Raw genomic sequence first — 20690 nt, 5'->3', positions numbered from 1 at the left:
TTTTCTTAAAGAATTATCTATACAATAGTTTTCTTCCCAAAAATCTTTTCTTGATCAGATTGTAATAGAAATAAAAAAGAAATATATCACACTACGGGCGGTATTCATAGTCCGTTCCAGTGATGCGATATTTCCCACAGCGGTCCCGGCTCCGCTGCCTCACACAACCTTACAGAAGCGCTACGTCACGTATCCGTGTGAGCTCGGCCGTTCAACCAATGGAAGAGAGCGAACGCTCCCTTCCACCGAGCCGACACAACAGACGATAAATGCATGCTACTTGCATGTTAAAAGCAAGCGTTTCTGATTCAGAAAAGAAATTCTGAGGCGAGTGGCTGGAATATTAGAGATCACCTGTTCGAAACCTGCTTCGTGCAACTTTTTTTTCTTTTTTCCACATTTGTTTCTAACATAGTAAATTATTAGATAATATTTTTTTGCCCAAAAAAATAATATTTTCTATTTATTATTAATATTCGCATATATTAAACTAACAATTTTAGAAATAATACAGATCTGCTATTGTTAATAGAAAAATGAAGTTATTTTACAATGTTGCAACAAAGTGCTAATTTAACATATGCGAATATTTTTAATAAAGATAAAATAATTTTTTTTTAGCCAAAAACATTATCTAATAATTTACTTAAAATAAATATCAAAAAAGGAAAAAAGTTACAAAATCACAGTTTTCAAACACGAGATTTTTAATATTCTTGCCATTCGCCTTACTCGTTTAACCATGCTTGTTATTTTACATTTATCAACATAAAAGATTACACGCCTGCAAAGCTTTTAATTATTTATTTTAAACTACTGCATATTAGCAAGAGTTACTGCAGTAACTACATATACATGTACTGTGGAGATTAGTGGAGGAACACAGTAGCATATTAAAACTGCAGTCAAATAGATGTAGATTGGTAATTTTATTAATACTATTAATAAGTAGTGGTCTTCCGCACCACCTTTGAGGTTCCACTTATGGCGCGTTCGATTTTTTTTAAGTGGATCGTCGCCTGGAGCCCTATTGTACCACTTTTTTTACACCTGTTATTTACAGGTTAAAATAATTTACAGTAGTTGACACTGTATTTTTGTATCTATATACTTACTGTACTTTGTATACTCACTGTACTTGTACTTTTGCGCGTTGCGCGTATATTGGTGAGTTGGGAAAATTACTTACTTTATAATTTTTTATAAATACAAAATATATTTTGTATTTATTATGCCTGCAATGCTATCAAGAGTAATGAGAAATACAAGGTGTCCCATTTTAAACAATCCACTCAAATATCTCAGAAACACCGAGTTAAATAATAAAATTTTTTAAATAAAAGTTGTAGGATTTGGAGAGAGAAAAAATATAGGAATATTTGTTTGACCTTGGATGGAAGCGCTTCTGAGATTTGAAGGTCATTTTTATTTTTTTAAATGGAACCACTTTAATTTTTTTATATAAATCGATTTCTCATAATATTTGTCGTAAAAAGTTATAAAACTAGGATGGCCAAAAATTGAATGGTTTACAAGATATTTTATACTTTAATTTGACATAATTTTACATAAACTATAAAATATCTCGTTAAATATTCATTTTTCAATTATCTTACTTCAACACTTTTATGCACAAAATAATGAGAGGAATCAATTGGTGTAAAAAAATACATAGTTGACTTTAAGAAAAAAGTATATATATTTAAGAAGAAAGTATATTATATCATATCTGCTAAATATAGCTTAAATATAGCTCTGCTAGATTTTTTCTTAAAGACAACTATGTGTTTTTTTTACACCAATTGATTCCTCTCATTATTTTGTGCATAAAAGTGTTGAAGTAAGATAATTGAAAAATGAATATTTAACGAGATATTTTATAGTTTATGTAAAATTATGTCAAATTAAAGTATAAAATATCTTGTAAACCATTCAATTTTTGGCCATCCTAGTTTTATAACTTTTTACGACAAATATTATGAGAAATCGATTTATATAAAAAAATTAAAGTGGTTCCATTTAAAAAAATAAAAATGACCTTCAAATCTCAGAAGCGCTTCCATCCAAGGTCAAACAAATATTCCTATATTTTTCTCTCTCCAAATCCTACAACTTTTATTTAAAAAATTTTATTATTTAACTCGGTGTTTCTGAGATATTTGAGTGGATTGTTTAAAATGGGACACCTTGTATTTCTCATTACTCTTGATAGCATTGCAGGCATAATAAATACAAAATATATTTTGTATTTATAAAAAATTATAAAGTAAGTAATTTTCCCAACTCACCAATATACGCGCAACGCGCAAAAGTACAAGTACAGTGAGTATACAAAGTACAGTAAGTATATAGATACAAAAATACAGTGTCAACTACTGTAAATTATTTTAACCTGTAAATAACAGGTGTAAAAAAAGTGGTACAATAGGGCTCCAGGCGACGATCCACTTAAAAAAAAATCGAACGCGCCATAAGTGGAACCTCAAAGGTGGTGCGGAAGACCACTACTTATTAATAGTATTAATAAAATTACCAATCTACATCTATTTGACTGCAGTTTTAATATGCTACTGTGTTCCTCCACTAATCTCCACAGTACATGTATATGTAGTTACTGCAGTAACTCTTGCTAATATGCAGTAGTTTAAAATAAATAATTAAAAGCTTTGCAGGCGTGTAATCTTTTATGTTGATAAATGTAAAATAACAAGCATGGTTAAACGAGTAAGGCGAATGGCAAGAATATTAAAAATCTCGTGTTTGAAAACTGTGATTTTGTAACTTTTTTCCTTTTTTGATATTTATTTTAAGTAAATTATTAGATAATGTTTTTGGCTAAAAAAAAATTATTTTATCTTTATTAAAAATATTCGCATATGTTAAATTAGCACTTTGTTGCAACATTGTAAAATAACTTCATTTTTCTATTAACAATAGCAGATCTGTATTATTTCTAAAATTGTTAGTTTAATATATGCGAATATTAATAATAAATAGAAAATATTATTTTTTTGGGCAAAAAAATATTATCTAATAATTTACTATGTTAGAAACAAATGTGGAAAAAAGAAAAAAAAGTTGCACGAAGCAGGTTTCGAACAGGTGATCTCTAATATTCCAGCCACTCGCCTCAGAATTTCTTTTCTGAATCAGAAACGCTTGCTTTTAACATGCAAGTAGCATGCATTTATCGTCTGTTGTGTCGGCTCGGTGGAAGGGAGCGTTCGCTCTCTTCCATTGGTTGAACGGCCGAGCTCACACGGATACGTGACGTAGCGCTTCTGTAAGGTTGTGTGAGGCAGCGGAGCCGGGACCGCTGTGGGAAATATCGCATCACTGGTCCGTTCTTATATTTAAAATCGTCTTAAGCACGGACTTATATTCGCTCTCTTCGTCACACATAGATTGTGTCTGACGAAGAGAGCGAATATAAGTTCGTGCTTAAGACGATCTTGAATATAAGAACGGACTATGAATACCGCCCTACATACCTATCGTTAATACCGTCGGAGCATAAAGTACGAAATAGTTGCCATCATTTCAACTGCGAGGGCGCAGGCTGACCAGTTGAAGGAGCGACGTATTAAAATTTATAAAGATGGCTACTAGTTCGATAGCATGAGAAGTTATTGGATGCGGTATAAACGTTGAGTGAATATTTCATCGAATTATAGTTTCGCAACGGTGGACTTGGGTGAACTCTTATCTAAAGCGGTCGCGTGGCTATTCATAAATCGCAATTGAATCCAACGAAAGAACGATTAAACTCGGGAAGATGGGCCGTTCGCGTTCCAGAACGAAATCGCCGAGCAGACGGCGTCACAAGAGCAAGCATTCTCGCAAGCGATCGAAATCGCGTGAGAAGCACTCGAATAACAAATACTCGGATAAACCAAAAGAACGTAGTTCCAAATCTAGGTGTGTCTAGTTTGAAACTGTATCATTCTATTTCTGTATCTCTAATGCTTCGTAATTTGACGAAGAATTTGGATTTCATCATTTATTCGGCCATTTTGTGACACTTCAAACATCAACACGTTTATATTAGGCAATAGAAAAAAATTGTGGATTCACGATACGTGGCATTTCTTGTTATTGCGCAGTAAACTCGATTTTGCATATATATAGCAGACTTTGACATGTTTATTACTTGGACAATATCCAATTTAACTTTGTTTATGTACATTAGAAATAACATGACACACTTGTTTATTTAGGAAGCGATCCCATTCGACATCGTCCAGTACTGGTACGGATGCATCAGACGATGTACATATTGTCAGTCATAAAAAGCGCTCTTACAGGGACAGGGATCGAAAAATGGACGAAGTGGAGAGGCTGGCAGAAATGGAGCGTCAAAGGTAAACAATAATTATTATACTGATAATGTTCCTCTTGATAATTTGCATTAGAGTCAGTTGATCTTAAATTTATATCTTAATTTATCTTTTAATCTTTTTTTATATTTTGTTGCATATCAAGTGGAACATATATGATTATTTTATATCTTAAATTCTTGTTATATGCTATTCTTTTATACTTGTGTTGTCAGGAAAAAGAAAGAATTAATGAACAAAATCTACACCACGAGCGCGGTTGGGTAAGAATGAGTAATTATTTCATGGTGGTGGTTTATCTATATTTAAAGTTAATCACTGTATTGTAATTTGTTTTTGAGAAAAACATGCTTGTGTTGTGTTTTATGCAAGTATTAAATTTTTCAGTAACATCTTTAGTACTATCATATTCAGCAAATTTCTATCATTGATTCAAATAATTTTATTAATGGACTTCAAGAAAGTTGCAACACTTGAAGTTTAATTAGAAGATTTAGCATGTTCTTAATATAACTTTTGTACAAGAATAAGTGTTCTGAAGTAGTGGTTTGGAAGAAGATTGCTATTTATTTGTCTGCAGACGTCAACGTGAGGTAGAGCAAAAGATGGTGGAAGAGGAAGCAGCCAAACGTATAGAAGAACTTGTACAGAAGAGAGTAGAAGAGGAACTTGAGAAACGTAAAGAAGAAATTGAAGCCGAGGTGCAAAGGCGGGTAGAAGAGGCAAAGAGGGCCATGGAACGTCAAATGATGGAAGAGATGGAATGGAGACAAGCTAAACTACGTGAGGAGGAGAAACGAAGAGAGGTAAGATTTATCTATAGAAATATTGGTCATTGATAGCCCAAGCGCTGTTATGATCAACAGGAAATAAATCTAGTACACTTGTAGCAATTTCCGAAATTGGAACATGTATTTTTACGAAAAGTAAATTATAGGTAATATTATTTATATCGTAGATGATAAATTTAAAGTAGACTAATATATTACGAGATTTATAGAACATCAAGTATGTAACAAATGAAAAACCATCCAAAAAATATGTTGAGGCTTTACTATAGTTGTTAAGCCGGACCAAGTGCAATTTGTAGATCTTCTACGTATTTAAATCTTGATGTTACAAAATTGCAATTGTATGATTTACAAATTGTACTATTTTTATTTAAGAATATTTATTATCCAACTCGGAGAATCAACCAGTTTTATATTTTACGATCACAGCGTTTGGGCTTGAAGCATTGTGGTTCGCGTTTACACCGCAAGAAATTAAGCGAAAAAAACCACATTGCTTCGACTTCTCAGCATCCACTGAGGTCGCGTTGTTGAGAAGATGTACTTTATATTATTATGGAAAAGAGATTCTGCTATCATAGGCGCATGTATCGGTTATTTATGATCAGATTATTTGTACCATGTATATATATATATATTTATATATCTGTACAACATTATAAACCTTTTTCATCACACGAATATTTGGATTGACGTTTGTGTCAACAATTCTAGAAATTGTGCTTAAACTGTTCTGATTCGTTTGAATCAACGGTCTTCACTCGCAATTTCTGTAATTGTTGTGCATGTTGACAGGTTCTACTTATCAGTCTTCTTATATACTTATCAGTTTAGCTTAAAAAATATCCGCGTATGTGAGACTGTCCATATTACCGCATCATATAATCTTTAAGAGAATAGCAAAAAGAAAGTATCATCGATTAAAAACAAAGTAACAATCCCAAACTTTGTAATCTATCAAACAAGAGAATTCTATTATTCTTGAGTCTGAAATAAAGTTATTTTTGTATAATATCATAGGAAAATAATATTCTTCCCTGAACAGTTGTCACTGTCAGTTAAATCGGATAATATTACATTACTGATGCTGTATAAAACATATACATCAAGCGCTGCAGATAAGAATATGAGCTTGTGCATCGCTATAAATAAAATTTTGTTAGATTTTTCCTGACTTAACTATTTTCGTAAAATTATATACACAGGTATACAAAAATGTATAAAGATGCATTTTTTAAAATGTAATTTGATTAACTTATATCGCTACTTTATATCTGTTTGCGAAAATTTTTTGAATATATTATACATTGAACATGTAGGTATTATCTGTTTCGAATTTTAAAAAGATTGACAAAAATATTCGATTATTAATTCAGCGGTATTATTTTATCCTTCAATTGTAATTTTTGAGTTTGTTTATTAGTTCTTAGAAAACTATTAATTACTGTGATAAAGATTTAATTTGTCAGAATCTAATCTGTTACAAAACGAAAACTTTATTTTGTTTTGTTGATTAGAATTTTATTTGTTACCACTATGTCTATGCACAATTATTTTCTTTCCCTTGAAAAATCAGCTCGCTCCCGTCGACTGAACAGCAACCCCAATTACAAGTTTATTAGAAATTTTACTCTCATTGCTTTGCACATTGAGTTCGCACTGAATATATCTACAAGTTTGGGAAAAAATTTGTTAGAAAAGGGAGAAGTAGAGACCTTTTAAGAGGGCAGAATTAGAATCCCATAGCGACAAAGCACGACCTAGCGATATATAGGTCACCTTCCTTACTGACTACCAACAGAAGATGCCGGTTTTTTACTCACTGCTGAGTGATTGTCGATGAAGAAGGCATCCCCTACGTGCTGGCGTGAGCTTCATTCAGGTATTATCCAATTTATATATTCATAATTCATTTTATACCAATATTATATTATCATCGTTCTTTATTTCAACACTTTGTAACCGGAAAGACCATATATTAGGGCTCATTTTTTATAGATTCGCTAAATACTATTACCATGGGACACAACGAATTTCCGTCGACAGATCGGGCGGATGGCAACAACCATTTATATAAATGTATCTTAAGATATTAATTTCGGAATTACCATTTACAAATCCTTATTTAGAAATCACAACTACAGACTTAATATTACATAACACACAATACACACACTTATCACATTTTCAGTCTTTATCATGCACTTATCAGAACATTGTGGCATCGCGTTTATGAAATAAAAATTGCAGTTTTGTGTATTTGCATGCACATTGGATTTGTATAAAATTATCAAAAATTTAATTTTGTATTTGACATCCTAAATTGTATTTTTATTTGGACAGTCTAAGAAGAAAAAAAAACAGCGTTTGTTGGGATGTAACAGAAATACATTGACACGAAAGAAGGAACTGTGTTTATACATACGTTCTTTGTCATTCTGTCCTTATCTCTCGATAAGCCATCGGTTTTTTTTTTTAATCCAAAAAATCCTTAAAATTTCATATGTCCCGAATTTCCTGCCGCATAAAGGTTCTTAGGATGTGTAACACTAGGCTGTTGACATAGCAGCACTATGATTTACGAATGGTGTAACAACAGCTGGTGATCGACAACATCATTGCTTTGTGTAAACCTATTTCATTGTCATTGTAGGAGGAAGAGCGGAAGAAGCGTGAGGAACTAGAGAGGATTATGGAAGAGAACAACAGAAAAATAGAGGAAGCTCAGAAGAAACTGGTAAGTCGTCAATTTAAGGTACAACTTCAAGAACGAGATCTTAATGTGCAATTTACGCATATTTAACCTCAGGCTGAAGAAAGATTGGCCATGGTTGAAGAGCAACGGTTAATGGAAGAAGAGAGGCAAAAGATGAGGAAGGAACACGAAAAGCGGGTGAAGGAAGAACAAAAAAGGATCCTAGGCAAGAACAACTCGAGGCCTAAGTTATCCTTTACGCTAAAATCGGTTACGTGAGTCTGTGTATTGTTACGTGCAGTTTCATATGTGATATCTACACATCTTGTCAGCTTTCATATTTGACCAGCGAGAACAGTCGCCGTAGGTTATACCTACACAAGTACATAGTGCAGTAACGTAAGATCTAAAGCTCACCCTAATGTATTCAAAGTGTTTGTTGAAATCAGGCAAGATTGAATTTTATTTGATTCTGATGATATAGTCAGAATTAAATAATCAATTCTCTTCTTGCGAGGTTTCAACATAGATACAAACGGGATTTCACGTTATGCAAGATTGCACTGACATTAGAATGAACGAATATAAATATCTAACATACGAAAGTATTACGATACATTAGCATTTTTAATATAACATACTAAAAAAAATACTTTTTAACTTTGTATATCATTTAAAATACTGTTTGGAGCCGTTGATTCGTTCTATCTGATGTAAGTGTACTCTAGCCCAAACTTAGATGTGTTCCGTGATTAATACATATACAGTTCATATATTGTTGGTTCTCTTTATCATCTTAATATACAGAAATCGTAATGATTTTATTTCAGCGAAATGAATCATATATAACGTATTGAATCATATGTAGAAATGATTTTATTTCAGTGATAACTCGTATACAAATGAATTATAGAAAATTATTTGCGTCGCAATAATAATAGATTTAATTTTTCTTACTGTTAAATTGGCTGAACAGGATTTGTTACAGAAGACACGAGCATTACTTCCCTTCTTTTAATGTTATCTGTTTTATGACTATCTTTAAAATATAACGTATGATAAAGGATTTCGTGACAGTGCGGCGAATTTTTACAATTGCGTTATTCGATTATACACATCCGTACTCATGTGTAAAATCTGATGCAGAATATATTTATTCTGCGACATAGCAATGAATCAGTATTTTACAATAGAAAATCAAATTTAAAATATAACATAGAAATTTGAGACACTAAAAAATTAAGTGATTTTGTACGTGAACAATGTATGCATGCATGGAAGTGGCAATTTTACTTGCGTTAATCGTATAATTATGTGTACGCATTTTTCTGTGAAAAGAACAACATTTATCCGTATAAGGTTGTATACTCACCGCATTGTTATTTGTAAAATAAACATGTTTTTAATATTTTCGCTCTTTGATTACTCTTATAAATATCATGCGTTATACGATATCATGTGTTGAAGGAACACATTTTAAATTGAGAAGCACATTTGTGTTTTTTCAACGTACATAGCTGGCGATTTATGACGCTTTGTTTATATGCTAATACGAAATTGCTTGCATTAGGAAATTGAGCGGATTATGATCGAAATTGAAACAATTCTTGAAATAGGTTTTCGGAGAAGCGCATTTTGACAGTACTATTTTATACAGTCATGTTACTCGAGTCAGTGCTTCCGTGGTGATTTTGACGTCACAAATAAACTCTTGCCACGAATGCCGAGACTTGTGCCTTGTCCCAAAATATTGACGCCGCAAAACGGATTGCGTTGCTTGTAAATACATTCAAATCCTCCGCGAGGAGCTTTTCTATTTTTACGCCGGTCTAAAACCACTAAAGATTATAATAGATTTTATATAATATTTTTATGTTTTTATATAATATAATGACATACCTTTCATTGCATCTTCTATTACTTCTGGATACAATTTTGCGGTAACTTTACTGCTTGGCGGATGCAATCGTGGATTTGTATTTATTTCTAATAGCCACACGGAAAAATTATCCGCCACTACGAAATCTGCACCGTACAATTGAAAACTGTTTTTACGATTTACCATATTATCTTGAGACGCGAGCAGCGCTCCGATCAAATTTTGTTTTATCCCCGGTCTGATGATTTGTTCCCAAGCTAATTCTTGATCGCGCGATCTAAAACAACAATTTAATTTATTAGTTAAATAATTTTTAATTGGCTTGAAGAAAAACTAATATAAATACTGAAGATAATTTTTGAAGTCTTGCAGATTCCAGTGAAGCTCCGTGGGTAAATTGGGATTGCATCTCGGTAACTTCCGGTACTTTAACTGTATAGTCGTGTTGCACAAGTGAATGGACTCGTGAAGATCGCTAAGAGTGAAATCCTTCGACGCGAATCGTATTAAGATATCCCTGATTAAACAATTTAAATTATTGAATAATTTGAGGAGTGTAAATACGAAAAGGGGGGGGTAATAAGATGAAAAATATACTTATACATCCACACAACAAGCGGTTGCGTACAAGTTATCAAGAACCACTGCCTGATATCTATTTTTGTTTTATGAACAAGTAACGGTCGCTCTGTAAATTACCGTTGCAAATATGACATTTTTTACATTGAATTATCGCATTATTTTATATTTTTGATCTATTTCATGATTATTAAAATAATTTAATGATACGTACCTATATATTTTTGTACAACGTACTCGGTATTTTCTTTTGTTGCCTGATTTATTTTGGCGAGAATATCGACCAAGGAATTCTTTAAAACAATTCCACGTCCTGAACTGTCGTCGCCCGGTTTTAAAATCCAAATATTTCGCATACCATCGATATTACTTTGCGGTCGATATTTGATCATTGTTCTCATTACATTGCGCACTAGTGTTACGAGTTCCTGCAAATTCTCAAATTTATTAATTATGCTTCCTTTTCTCCAAGATATATTTATTAAAATATATTGTGAAAGAAACACTACAATTCGAATATTACAATATTTGAACATACATCTATATCAACCGTATCACTTGTTTTCAATAAAACACGCTCGTATATTATTTTGTGAAACCAATCTAAAAATTGATTCCAGACAGACAGAGGTGTATGTTTATGGTCTTCACGGTCTATATTCTCGTGTGTTTGAATACTGAAAATGTTTCGTACCTGTCAACACCTAATACCTATGTAATACACTTATATAATACAAATATTTTTTTTTAGAACCTTAGATATTCAATACAACGTTCTAAGGCGAAAGAAATTGCAGTTATGGGTATTGTTCCATTCGGAGACCAAATGTTTTTCGGTCCTACCAAATTGGAAAGCAGTATAAACCACTTTAATATCCCGAAACACGCAGTGATGTAATAATCCTGTATGAACTCCTCCATTTGTGCCGGCTATTAAAATAATTCAGTATGTATGCAACATTACATTTTATATTTAATTTTACATTTCTATATTTATATTATTTCTATATTTTATATTCATTTTATATATCAATTTCTATATTAGTTTTGTAAATATAATATTTTAATGTTGTAATTCAAACACGATATTCATACTTGATAAATATTATAGCATCGAGGAAATTGTATACCCGACACACCGGCTTCGCAAAACCAATAGGCATTTTCCAAATTATTACACATGTCAACCTAAATATCTCGCTAATTAGAAATTATTTATTTTACGTTACGTGACATGTGTTTGTATATTAAATTACTTTTGACGTGAAGTAGCTACCAGCGAATTTATTCACGATAGTCTTGTCCTCCACTCGTATAATGGGTCTCTTATTTGTATACCATATAAAATCTGCGGCAATCTGCAGTAATTTTTCAATTTGTCCTAAGCCATCTACGAAACGTTTATTTTTTAATTAATATAACAATTATTATAGAACGTACTTTTTACAACCTTCACACATATCGGGAGTCATTAAAATCATTTTCTTAATTGCTCTTTTTTCAATCCAGCCTCTGTCTGCCAATGGTTTTCTCAAAGCCGGAAACGTGCCGCATATCACATAACATTTATGCTCATTAATGGCTTTTGTCAAAATTTTCAATAGAAGATTTATTCGAGTTTCGCTGTTTGTTACTAACTTTAAATATTCTGTTAATATTATGTTTCCATCTTCTTGATCAGTTTTCTTGTCTTTTGCTTCTAACAATTCTTCCAGATCCTCGCGATTGCAACAAATTTCAGCATCTACAGTTTTGATCTTTTTGCTCGCGCATTGTGAATTAATTTCCAGTTTTGGAACTGTCAGAATTAATCGCAAATCTTTTCCTTCGTTGCTTTTTGGACAGATCTGCATTTTTATAAAATATCAAAGCTGATAGTAAGATAAATCAAGAGATTTTGCAATAGTATAAAATTTTATCGATGCAAACCTGCCAACCTTCGAAATGTTTTTTAATTGTGCAATTTTCCGAAGTTAAACTTATCTGCCACTTACAATTAGATTGACCGTCTGTATAAATTACTGAATTATCGTTGCTGTCGCAATGCATCTTATTTAGAATTTTTAAAATTATTTTTATATTTTGATTTGTATTATTTATCTATATTTTTATCTATTTTATATTTTTTATATTTGTATTTTACGTTCTTTAAAAATTTGGTCTTTAAACTTGACAACTTATGACGAAAGTGACAATTTACTGCTTTCGTTTTGCCTTTATCGATTATCGCGTGACTCGATAACCCACATTCACGGTTTATGGAGTTAATCTTTAGTCACGGTTAATAAATATTGTCGTAATGGAAAATATACCGTATATTCTAAAATTATACAATTTCTTTATTTGCATATTTTATTCAGTTAAATATCTCCATTGATTATCTTAATTTCTGCATTTCTTTAATGTTTTCTTCATTGATTCGTTTAAGTGTTTCTCTACCGCAGGATTTGGAAAGATTGGCTTCTGGATTTCGATATGTGCTTTGCCCTTTGAAATTGCAACAATTAATTTGCTTTAATGATCTTCGCATTTTTCCAATTTTGAATAATTGTATGTTTGAATATGTCTGTTGACGGAAAAGTTGAAGATAGTTTTGATAAAGCTTCACCTTTTTTATTTATTTCTCATATAACTTCTTTGATAGTTCTCAGCAAATATATATTCCTTGCGATATGTTGTTTTGTTTTTGTAGGATTATTACTTCTGTAATTAAATGTACTATTGGAAAGATTTTTATTTGTTTGTCGAAATATTTTAGTATTTTTGAACAAGAAATTTTGAAGAGCAACTAAAATTTAAATCAGAGTTGTTAGAATCAAGGTTATTTATATTTATTTTTATCGTTCTTTGTATGTTTTTTGACTGAAGTCTTACATAATAACATTATTAATCATGATGATGGGAATATAAAACAATGCTAACAATTTTTTTGTAACATTTATTCATTGTATACATATATTACTTGTAGATAGAATTAGAGAATCAATCAACAATAAAGAGGAGAATAACGAGTGCGACTGATAAACTTTTTGATTACTTGGTCAGGCTCAAACCGACAGCATACATTTCAGCGATGTCCCCTAAAACTTTATTTTTCTTGTGATGCGCTTGTTTCTTCGGCAAGTTGCGAGTCTTGCTTTTAGTCGTCGACGCGGTGGTGACTTTCGGTCTTGGCGTAAATAGGGATGGCAGTGGCGATACTTCCGACGAAATCGTCGCGTTTCTCTTGTACTTCTTCACAGCATCTCGCATCGCGGTCTTGATGATCTAACAAAAAGAGCAGGGAAAGAAAAATCGTTACGTGATGATAAAAAATATGTACGGATTGTACCTTTTCTTCATTTTTCCTCGATGGTTTCTCAGACTTAGGCGCTATATTCGTCGATTGCTCTTGAAGAGCCATGATCTTCGAGATCAACGTCTGTTTCATTGGAGATGTATCCGATTTGCTGCTCCCAGTACCAGCAAGTGTACGTAACTTTCGTGCCGGTTTTTGCGAAGAATTTTTTCCGATATTCGATGATTTACTCTTAAGAACACGATAAAAATTGGTCACAGTGTTTACAAATCGTGTAATCATTGATTTCGAAAATAGCAATGCTTTTTCTAATTAAATTCTAATTACCTGAATATTAGGTCTGGACGAAACTAATGACTTTGCTTTGTTGATAGACGCTGTATTCGCTGATGTACTTTTTGTTATAGTTTCCACTTTTTCAGAAACTGTCGTCTTTGTAGGCTTTGCTGGCGCAGTCGCCGGAAGTGCTGGTCTCAACTTGGGCGAATCCGTGTTGTAATAAGAGTATAACTCTTGATCAAGCTGGATCTCTAATTCTTCTATGAGATCAACGATTACTGGTCCAATGCTGCTGTGCACTATCGACTTCTTTTTTGTCTGACGATAAAGAAACCAAATACTATGAATATTAGCAAGACTAAATTATTTTGTTATCTTTATAGACTCACCATCGGAGATCTTGCGACTAGACTGGCTTTTGAATCCTGATTTAGACTTGATTTCTTCTCGCAAGTGGTGATACGAGTGCCCTGAAGAGACAGAGCCGCGCCCAAGTATGGCTGACAATTTGGCATTCGTTGCTTGTATGCTAACTCAAAGTCTCCGGTGTCCGCGTTTTTATCTTCTCGAAAATCTACCACGACTATCAGCAAAAACGATTTTTGCCATAATTGTTTGTAAAACAATTCAAAGAGATAAAATTTTGATTAGTTTCATTAATTACCTTTGATAGTATCTTCCATCACCTGTCGACATAATCGCGTGGTGACACTCGTGGAGTAACTCATGTCTGGATGGCTGTTGATTTCGATTAGCCACACAGAAAGGTCCTCCATGACCATAAAGTCGGCGCCGTATAGTTCGAAACTGTTTTTCCGTCGATCCATGGCTTCTTGACTAGCCAATAACGAACCCACCAGACCTTGCTTCATTCCAGGATAGATTAGCTCATCCCACGCGTTACCATGACCTTGAGATCTAAGGAATTCTTATGTGTGAGCATCCTTTAAGAATCACATTTACAATGTTCAAGAAGCTCTTATGTTATTCTTTTAAATTGAAAAGTCAAATATATGCTGATGACATTTAAAATAATGTAAATTGGAATTTTTAGGGAAGTACGCGAGCGATTCTTCGCAACACGACATGACGTAAATCATACTTGAGGAACTCCTTGAATGTCGTGGCATCCCACATATTGTCTGCTGGTAGGGCAGGGTCCCTGTCGCCGCAGTTATTGTATTTGCATTGGATCGCGTGATTGCACAGATGAATCGACTCGTGGAAATCGTCCAGGCTGAACTTTTGGGAGCAGAAACGAAGGTAGCTCTCTCTGTAAACAAGCAATAATCGACCAAGCGCCTCTACCTTCACTATTATTATTAGTAGCAATTGTTAGCGGCAATTAAATGTAGACGATTGCGTTCTATGCGCTATTGTCTAGATATTTATATCCACAAACTTAACTGCCGGCAAACAGGGTCGCGCGCTTTAATGTCAGCAAAACATAAATTGATTATTATCCTAGTTTTGGAGCTATCATTATTTCTTATACTCGAGTCGCTATTGTGCTCGCTAATTGTTATGGCGTGAGCGTTACAGAATGTCGTGACTTGTCCAGACATTCTTAGAGTATTTGCGTACCTGTACATCCAGAGAGTTAAAGGTTGAGCGCACGTCACGATAAACCATTGCCTTATGTCGAATTTGGTGTTGTAAATCAGTAACGGCCGTTCTAGCAAAAGTAATTGATTTTAATTAAATTGAATTACAAACAAATAATGCTTGTGGGAAAATAATTGGCTATTCTTTCTTCGATTATTAATTGGAAAGTTTTATTACCAATGTATTTCTGCACGACGTATCGGGCGTCCGGTTTGCCTGTTGGATTTACTTTTGCCACCACGTCCTCCAGTTTGTTCATCAGCGTAATACCTCGTCCTCGGCTCTTGTTTCCAGGTTTCAGGATCCACACGTTCGTTATGCCATCCATATCTATTTGCGGCCAGTACTTCCGCATTTTTTTTAATATGTGTTTTGAGGCCAGAACGTATTTCTATTGGCAAGCATAGCACAAATATCTCTAAGTAGCGCATTAATTAGCATAAGTGAGAAAAATAAAAAATTATTATTTGCCAGCAGATATCTCACGTTAAAAGGCACGTTGGTGTGAACGAAGAGAGCTTGATCACGAATGATCTGGTAGTACCAGCTAATAAATTGGTCCCACTGATGAGACCAGACTCTCTCAACCTCCTGATCGATGTCCTCGTGTGACTGAGCACTGATGTAGTCGCTGCATCTTTTGATCGCGAAATCGAGAGCTTTGAGAGGTATCGTGCCAGTTGGTGAACGCACGGCATCTTCGTCCTCAGCATTTACCTTATCCACTAACCATTTCAACAAGCTCAAACAACCCGTGAGTCTGACAGAACATTATCCAATAATTTTTATCATCAACAAATGTGTTTGTTAAATTTTTTAAGTAATGCGTAAAGTTTTGTGTTGAAGCTCGATAAGCTCTCACCGGAAGTCATCGATGAAGGCGTGCATCTGATCGCCCTGATATATGTTGTAGCAACGCGGAAATAGAGTGTTAGCCACTTCAGCTTCGTAATACCAATGCATTTGTCTGACGCTTGAACACAAGCCCACCTGAATAATTGATTTTCAAAGAAGTACACGCAGCACTCCATAACGATTCACCGGCACGCTCTCCATGATTCTCACCGAGAGCGTGCATTCTCGACAGCATGCTACATTGCTTATCTAAACATCTCTTGTTGAAGTTCACGTAAGTTCTTCAAACATTTTTGATTAAGCTTGTCGATTTTTTAACAAATTATTTATACAATAAATTTTTTACTAATGTACATTATACATGAATCGTAAATTTCAGATTTAGTGGAAATTAAAAACGTAATGATTTGGAATGAAATACCTTGGACGTAAAACCAGCGCGACAGTATCGATTGAACACAGTAGTTTTATTATCTTGCGCGGGCCAGCCAGGCCAGTCGGATCCCGTGTTCCACAAAAAATCGACGGTATGATTGGTAAGCATTCTGGACATTAATAAGCGTTCGCTTTGCTGATCTCTCAGATTGCCCATGCCAGCCAGCAGAATTACCGGGCTGGAATCGACGCTGAAATGCTGATCGCCTGAAAGCATGTTACCATGAGATATTTAAAGTACAAATTATAAAGTACAATTCTTCTGCATTTGATATTAAAATAACGAGGTCTATTAAAAGTTCTTGGTGCATAGTAATTTATTACCGCCGCTGTTTCTGCGATAAAATTTCTCACACCATCCTCTTTTCAACATGCAATCGCGTATGACCCGTGACTTGCCATAAATCATAAAAGTATGATGGGCAGCTATAGCGTCCTTCACGGTTTGCTTGATACGCAAAAATCGTTCGTGAAGTGTTGGTGGCAGTTCTAAGGACGATTCGGTTTTATTCTCCGAACAGTCGGCCTCTTTTTTAAAGAAAATTGTGCAATTAATTGATATTGAATCTATTTGCGCTTAAGTGAACATAACAAATTCTTCCAACCTTCGAGAGGTTTAATATCACAATTAGTTGCATCGGTGTCTACCACCACTTCCGCTTTGGATTTTTCAATCTCATTCTCGACATTTTCTTTCTTGTCTTTTTGATCTTGGCTTGAACTTTCCAAATTTGAAGACACCCCATCGTTGGCATTCATGTAGCGGACCTAAGAACCGCAAAGCTTTCCCGCGTAAATGCGTTTCACTGATTTTCATGGATTCTTCATCGCTCGATAGATTTCAGCAAATGTGTGGGTGATGAAGGAAGCGTCGTTATTTTAATCTGAAAAAATTTAATTTAAATATATATTTATTCTTACAATATATTTAGATTTCGAAGTAATAAAGTCTATATTATTAACACAATAATTTTAATATTCGATAAAATCTTTAAGGATTCTTTTTCAGAATTCTTTTTTGATTAAACGACGAGCGTGAAGAGCGCGCGCTTTTCAATAAAATTCAATGGATCGTGACGAAACTCACTGCGGCACTTCTAATACCTGTTGAATCTTCGATTCTTTTGCAATAATGAATACATTTTTTGCAGGTACCAAGAATAGAATTATTCGCTCAGGACGAATTGTTAGCTTCGGTGGGAAATGAAATAGCGCATAGCCGCGCTGTAGATTAATCGGGCGAGGATGAAGTACGGATGGAAGTGGAGGCAAGACTGAGACGACGACGAGGACACACGCGAGTCAGGTGGTGGAATCTGATATTTCGCAGGCGCGCGCCCCACAGGGGTGTTTTTGAGGTGCCCCTGATGAAAGCAATTGGATAAGATCTCGCTGATCTACCTCGCGTTATCGATGGAATCGTTTAATGAAATTCTTCGTTCCTTCTCCGAGCTATCAAAGAGAAACCAATCGCTCCAAACTAATCGGAAAAAGTTTTAATCATGAAAATTTCCATGTCTTTGTCGCACTGTTTTTTTACTATGGTAAGTAAAATTGTTTGATAAATTGGTTTGCTCATTCTTTTGACTATAATAGTTTGATTGCATAAAAAATTAATTTTTAACATTATTTGATAGCAATTTCAATAAAAATTCTTTGAGGAAAATTCCCGCTACGTTAAAAGACGCATTCGAGTGTCTCATAATTGCTGAAGATAGCTGTGTATGACAAATAGGCACTAGACGAAACGGTCGCGTTAACCTGGGCAATAAAGATAGATGAAACGTTCCTGGACACGTGAGCTGTGCAGGTGGTGGTCGAGCGGGAGCGTACGAGCAGCGTACCAGGCACCTTTGCACACCCCCGCGGCGCAACCCCCGCGAAAACCTCGTCGAAATATAGGCAAGGAAGTCAAAGCAATCGTGTGGATAATCGGACTACACTCCGCTTCGCGACTTCGCGTGTATTCTGACCCACTTACACGGCTGCATCTCCGTGTCACGTGGACAAACCGCGGCAGGTGGCGGCCTGATGAATCGCTCGCTCGCTTGGCCTGGTATCGCTAATTGCTAGGAAGGGCTTCGATCTTCGCCCGATAATGCCTATTTTCGGAAACCGGCCAAATTTGTTTTCTCTGACGTCAAATTCAGTGTTGATCGCGTGCGAAATAAAACGTATGCGGCGAGATCTTTCGAGATACTCCGAGATTTTGAAGAAGTTGTTTGACGAAATATTAAAAAAACACGAAACACTGAGAAATTGTTGGAACGATGTGAATGATATTACTGTCGTTGACGGACAGCGGTAAGTGAAGTTGGCGATAAAAATGCGATTAAAATCGTGAAAGAAATTACCTAATATATAGAAAATAAAGACATGTATTTGTATACTATATCAATGATTTAAATAATTTCCATAAAATAATTATATTGCATATGAGAAAGTAATCTAGAATATGTTACGTAGAAACCTTACATGCCGTATCGCTAGACGAATCTTTTACTTCTAAACTTATTTTTTGACGTAATTTCTTTTCGATTTTGTAACCTCATGCCATCGAGATACCATCAAAGTCTGCATGCCTCTTATTTAACTTGCAACATGTATTATTTAAACAAGGCCAAGGTTGCGCGACCTTTAACATAGCAGCGAAAGCGTTGCTACACCACGATGATCGTCGAGAATTTTAGTTGCGTATATTTTTTACTTATTTGTTTGAGATTCTAGATGAATAACAATATAAATATTGTTTTTTTTTTATATATTTTTTACTAAAGTAATGTTTTATAATTAGTTTAAACAATATGAAGTATTAGAATAGTATTTTTCACTCGTTATTCTATTTGTAAAACTAATAATGGTCGAAATTTTAACTAAAATGCGGATTCTGGAGTTACCTATTACCGATTCTCTTACCGACTTACTATTTTAATTAAACATACAAATTTTTTTATTGGTTTAATAGAATTACAAACCCTTTTTTCACAATAAAAATACTTATGTCAATGCAATACGCAGGATCTCCTTAATTGCTGCTAGTAATTTTGATATTTCAGCAATGAATTTTTGTTGTATTATCGTCAGGTCTATATAGTTGCCCCCCCCCCCCCTAACGCAAATCGTAAAAACATTTATATATTCGGATTGTACATTGTTTGTACATGAATGTACTATGATTTTTATTGTATGTACATTTTTCATTAATTTAAAAAAAAATTACAAAGTTTTCGGGCGGTATTCATAGTCCGTTCTTATATTCAAGATCGTCTTAAGAACGAACTTATATTCGCTCTCTTCGTCAGACACAATCTATGTGTGACGAAGAGAGCGAATATAAGTCTGTGCTTAAGACGATTTTAAATATAAGAACGGACTATGAATACCGCCCTTCGTAACTGTGCCAATGATAGTTAGCCCCCCCTATGTCGCAATCACGAAGTAAAAGTAAGGAGACGTAATTACATAGATTGAAAGTGGTCACGAAAAATGTTCCGTGAAGGAGGAGGTTTGCCGAGTGGAATAACTTGCAACATTTCGTCGCCATCTTTAAATTGTCAATGACAGATGAGACCACAGTGAGAGAAAAGGTTATAAGGATTAGAAAAGCATGGAACGTAAGTATGAAATTGAAATAAACAAATAAATTTTTAAAAAATAAAAAAAATGTTACAAATTTTTAAAGAACATAAAGAATATAAACTTCTTTTTTCTGATCCTTTTTTATCTCCCCTTGAATTGCAACCTTTGACACAACAGGCCATTACTTCAGAATTTATTATATCTATAATAAAAATTTAAAATATTTAAAAATAAAATGCAGTTAAATTATCTTAAAAATAAAAAAATGAAAATATTAATATATTGCTAAAAATTATTTATATTAATATTTGGACATACTTAGAAAATATATCTATGCTGATTTATTAATAGATAGATA

At 33.9% G+C, this 20690-nt stretch overlaps 3 protein-coding genes and 1 long non-coding RNA gene across 10 annotated transcripts; 2 read left to right on the top strand and 2 right to left on the bottom strand.

Moving 5' to 3' along the window:
* Window positions 1–3571: 3571 nt before the first annotated feature.
* On the top strand, window positions 3572–9231 carry Arglu1 (Arginine and glutamate rich 1). Of its 2 annotated transcripts, XM_012359624.2 has the most exons (6): window positions 3572–3918; window positions 4218–4361; window positions 4553–4600; window positions 4918–5143; window positions 7782–7865; window positions 7938–9231. In XM_012359624.2, exons 1-6 carry the CDS (start codon window positions 3776–3778, stop codon window positions 8100–8102), a joined length of 810 nt encoding a protein of 269 aa, XP_012215047.1. In that variant the 5' UTR covers window positions 3572–3775; the 3' UTR covers window positions 8103–9231. The 2 variants fall into 2 exon arrangements, with proteins under 2 accessions (XP_012215047.1, XP_012215048.1); XM_012359625.2 differs by lacking the exon at window positions 4553–4600.
* On the bottom strand, window positions 8340–13076 carry LOC137000029 (tubulin glycylase 3A-like). Its single transcript, XM_067355537.1, has 11 exons — window positions 12211–13076; window positions 11732–12128; window positions 11538–11671; window positions 11377–11469; window positions 11036–11211; window positions 10820–10958; window positions 10496–10709; window positions 10300–10390; window positions 10049–10219; window positions 9723–9979; window positions 8340–9661 (listed from the first exon to the last, which is right to left on the bottom strand). Exons 1-11 carry the CDS (start codon window positions 12328–12330, stop codon window positions 9495–9497), a joined length of 1959 nt encoding a protein of 652 aa, XP_067211638.1. The 5' UTR covers window positions 12331–13076; the 3' UTR covers window positions 8340–9494.
* LOC105667674 (uncharacterized) lies at window positions 11095–19145 on the top strand. 3 transcript variants are annotated; one of them, XR_010890361.1, is made up of 7 exons: window positions 11095–11227; window positions 14913–15860; window positions 15941–16217; window positions 16310–16592; window positions 16698–16854; window positions 17905–18297; window positions 18391–19145. It is a non-coding gene; the product is annotated as an uncharacterized lncRNA (long non-coding RNA). The 3 variants fall into 3 exon arrangements; XR_010890363.1 differs by lacking the exon at window positions 11095–11227 and adding an exon at window positions 14660–14793; XR_010890364.1 differs by lacking the exon at window positions 11095–11227 and having other exon boundaries at window positions 14991–15121; window positions 15758–15860.
* Window positions 13203–19817, bottom strand: LOC105667673 (tubulin glycylase 3A-like). Of its 4 annotated transcripts, none has more exons than XM_067355477.1 (14): window positions 19729–19817; window positions 17359–17637; window positions 17078–17281; window positions 16740–16960; window positions 16326–16453; window positions 15950–16223; window positions 15641–15854; window positions 15443–15533; window positions 14961–15131; window positions 14523–14776; window positions 14248–14441; window positions 13907–14176; window positions 13613–13810; window positions 13203–13548 (listed from the first exon to the last, which is right to left on the bottom strand). In XM_067355477.1, exons 2-14 carry the CDS (start codon window positions 17510–17512, stop codon window positions 13315–13317), a joined length of 2607 nt encoding a protein of 868 aa, XP_067211578.1. In that variant the 5' UTR covers window positions 17513–17637; window positions 19729–19817; the 3' UTR covers window positions 13203–13314. The 4 variants fall into 4 exon arrangements, with proteins under 4 accessions (XP_067211578.1, XP_067211573.1, XP_067211567.1 ...); XM_067355472.1 differs by lacking the exon at window positions 19729–19817 and adding an exon at window positions 18735–18874; XM_067355466.1 differs by lacking the exon at window positions 19729–19817 and adding an exon at window positions 17858–17994.
* Window positions 19818–20690: the final 873 nt, after the last annotated feature.

This window comes from Linepithema humile, chromosome 1 (assembly GCF_040581485.1).
Source record: "Linepithema humile isolate Giens D197 chromosome 1, Lhum_UNIL_v1.0, whole genome shotgun sequence".
Taxonomy (NCBI): Eukaryota; Metazoa; Arthropoda; class Insecta; order Hymenoptera; family Formicidae; genus Linepithema; species Linepithema humile.
Note: the sequence above shows the minus strand (reverse complement) of the source record. Positions and strands in the feature narration are given on the sequence as shown.

What these genes read in the sequence shown, in the direction of transcription:
- Arglu1 (XM_012359624.2), top strand. Translation starts at nt 3,776, where the DNA reads ATGGGCCGTTCGCGTTCCAGAACGAAATCGCCGAGCAGACGGCGTCAC. An exon ending in TACACCACGAGCGCGGTTGG is followed by an intron (nt 4,601 to 4,917) that starts GTAAGAATGAGT and finishes ATTTGTCTGCAG; the next exon opens with ACGTCAACGTGAGGTAGAGC. An exon ending in AGGAAGCTCAGAAGAAACTG is followed by an intron (nt 7,866 to 7,937) that starts GTAAGTCGTCAA and finishes ATTTAACCTCAG; the next exon opens with GCTGAAGAAAGATTGGCCAT.
- LOC137000029 (XM_067355537.1), bottom strand. Translation starts at nt 12,330, where the DNA reads ATGCATTGCGACAGCAACGATAATTCAGTAATTTATACAGACGGTCAA. An exon ending in AACATTTCGAAGGTTGGCAG is followed by an intron (nt 12,129 to 12,210) that starts GTTTGCATCGAT and finishes ATAAAAATGCAG; the next exon opens with ATCTGTCCAAAAAGCAACGA. An exon ending in GTAGCTACTTCACGTCAAAA is followed by an intron (nt 11,470 to 11,537) that starts GTAATTTAATAT and finishes CGAGATATTTAG; the next exon opens with GTTGACATGTGTAATAATTT.
- LOC105667673 (XM_067355477.1), bottom strand. Translation starts at nt 17,512, where the DNA reads ATGAATGCCAACGATGGGGTGTCTTCAAATTTGGAAAGTTCAAGCCAA. An exon ending in GATGGAAGATACTATCAAAG is followed by an intron (nt 14,442 to 14,522) that starts GTAATTAATGAA and finishes TTTTGCTGATAG; the next exon opens with TCGTGGTAGATTTTCGAGAA. An exon ending in CGTCCAGACCTAATATTCAG is followed by an intron (nt 13,811 to 13,906) that starts GTAATTAGAATT and finishes CGTGTTCTTAAG; the next exon opens with AGTAAATCATCGAATATCGG.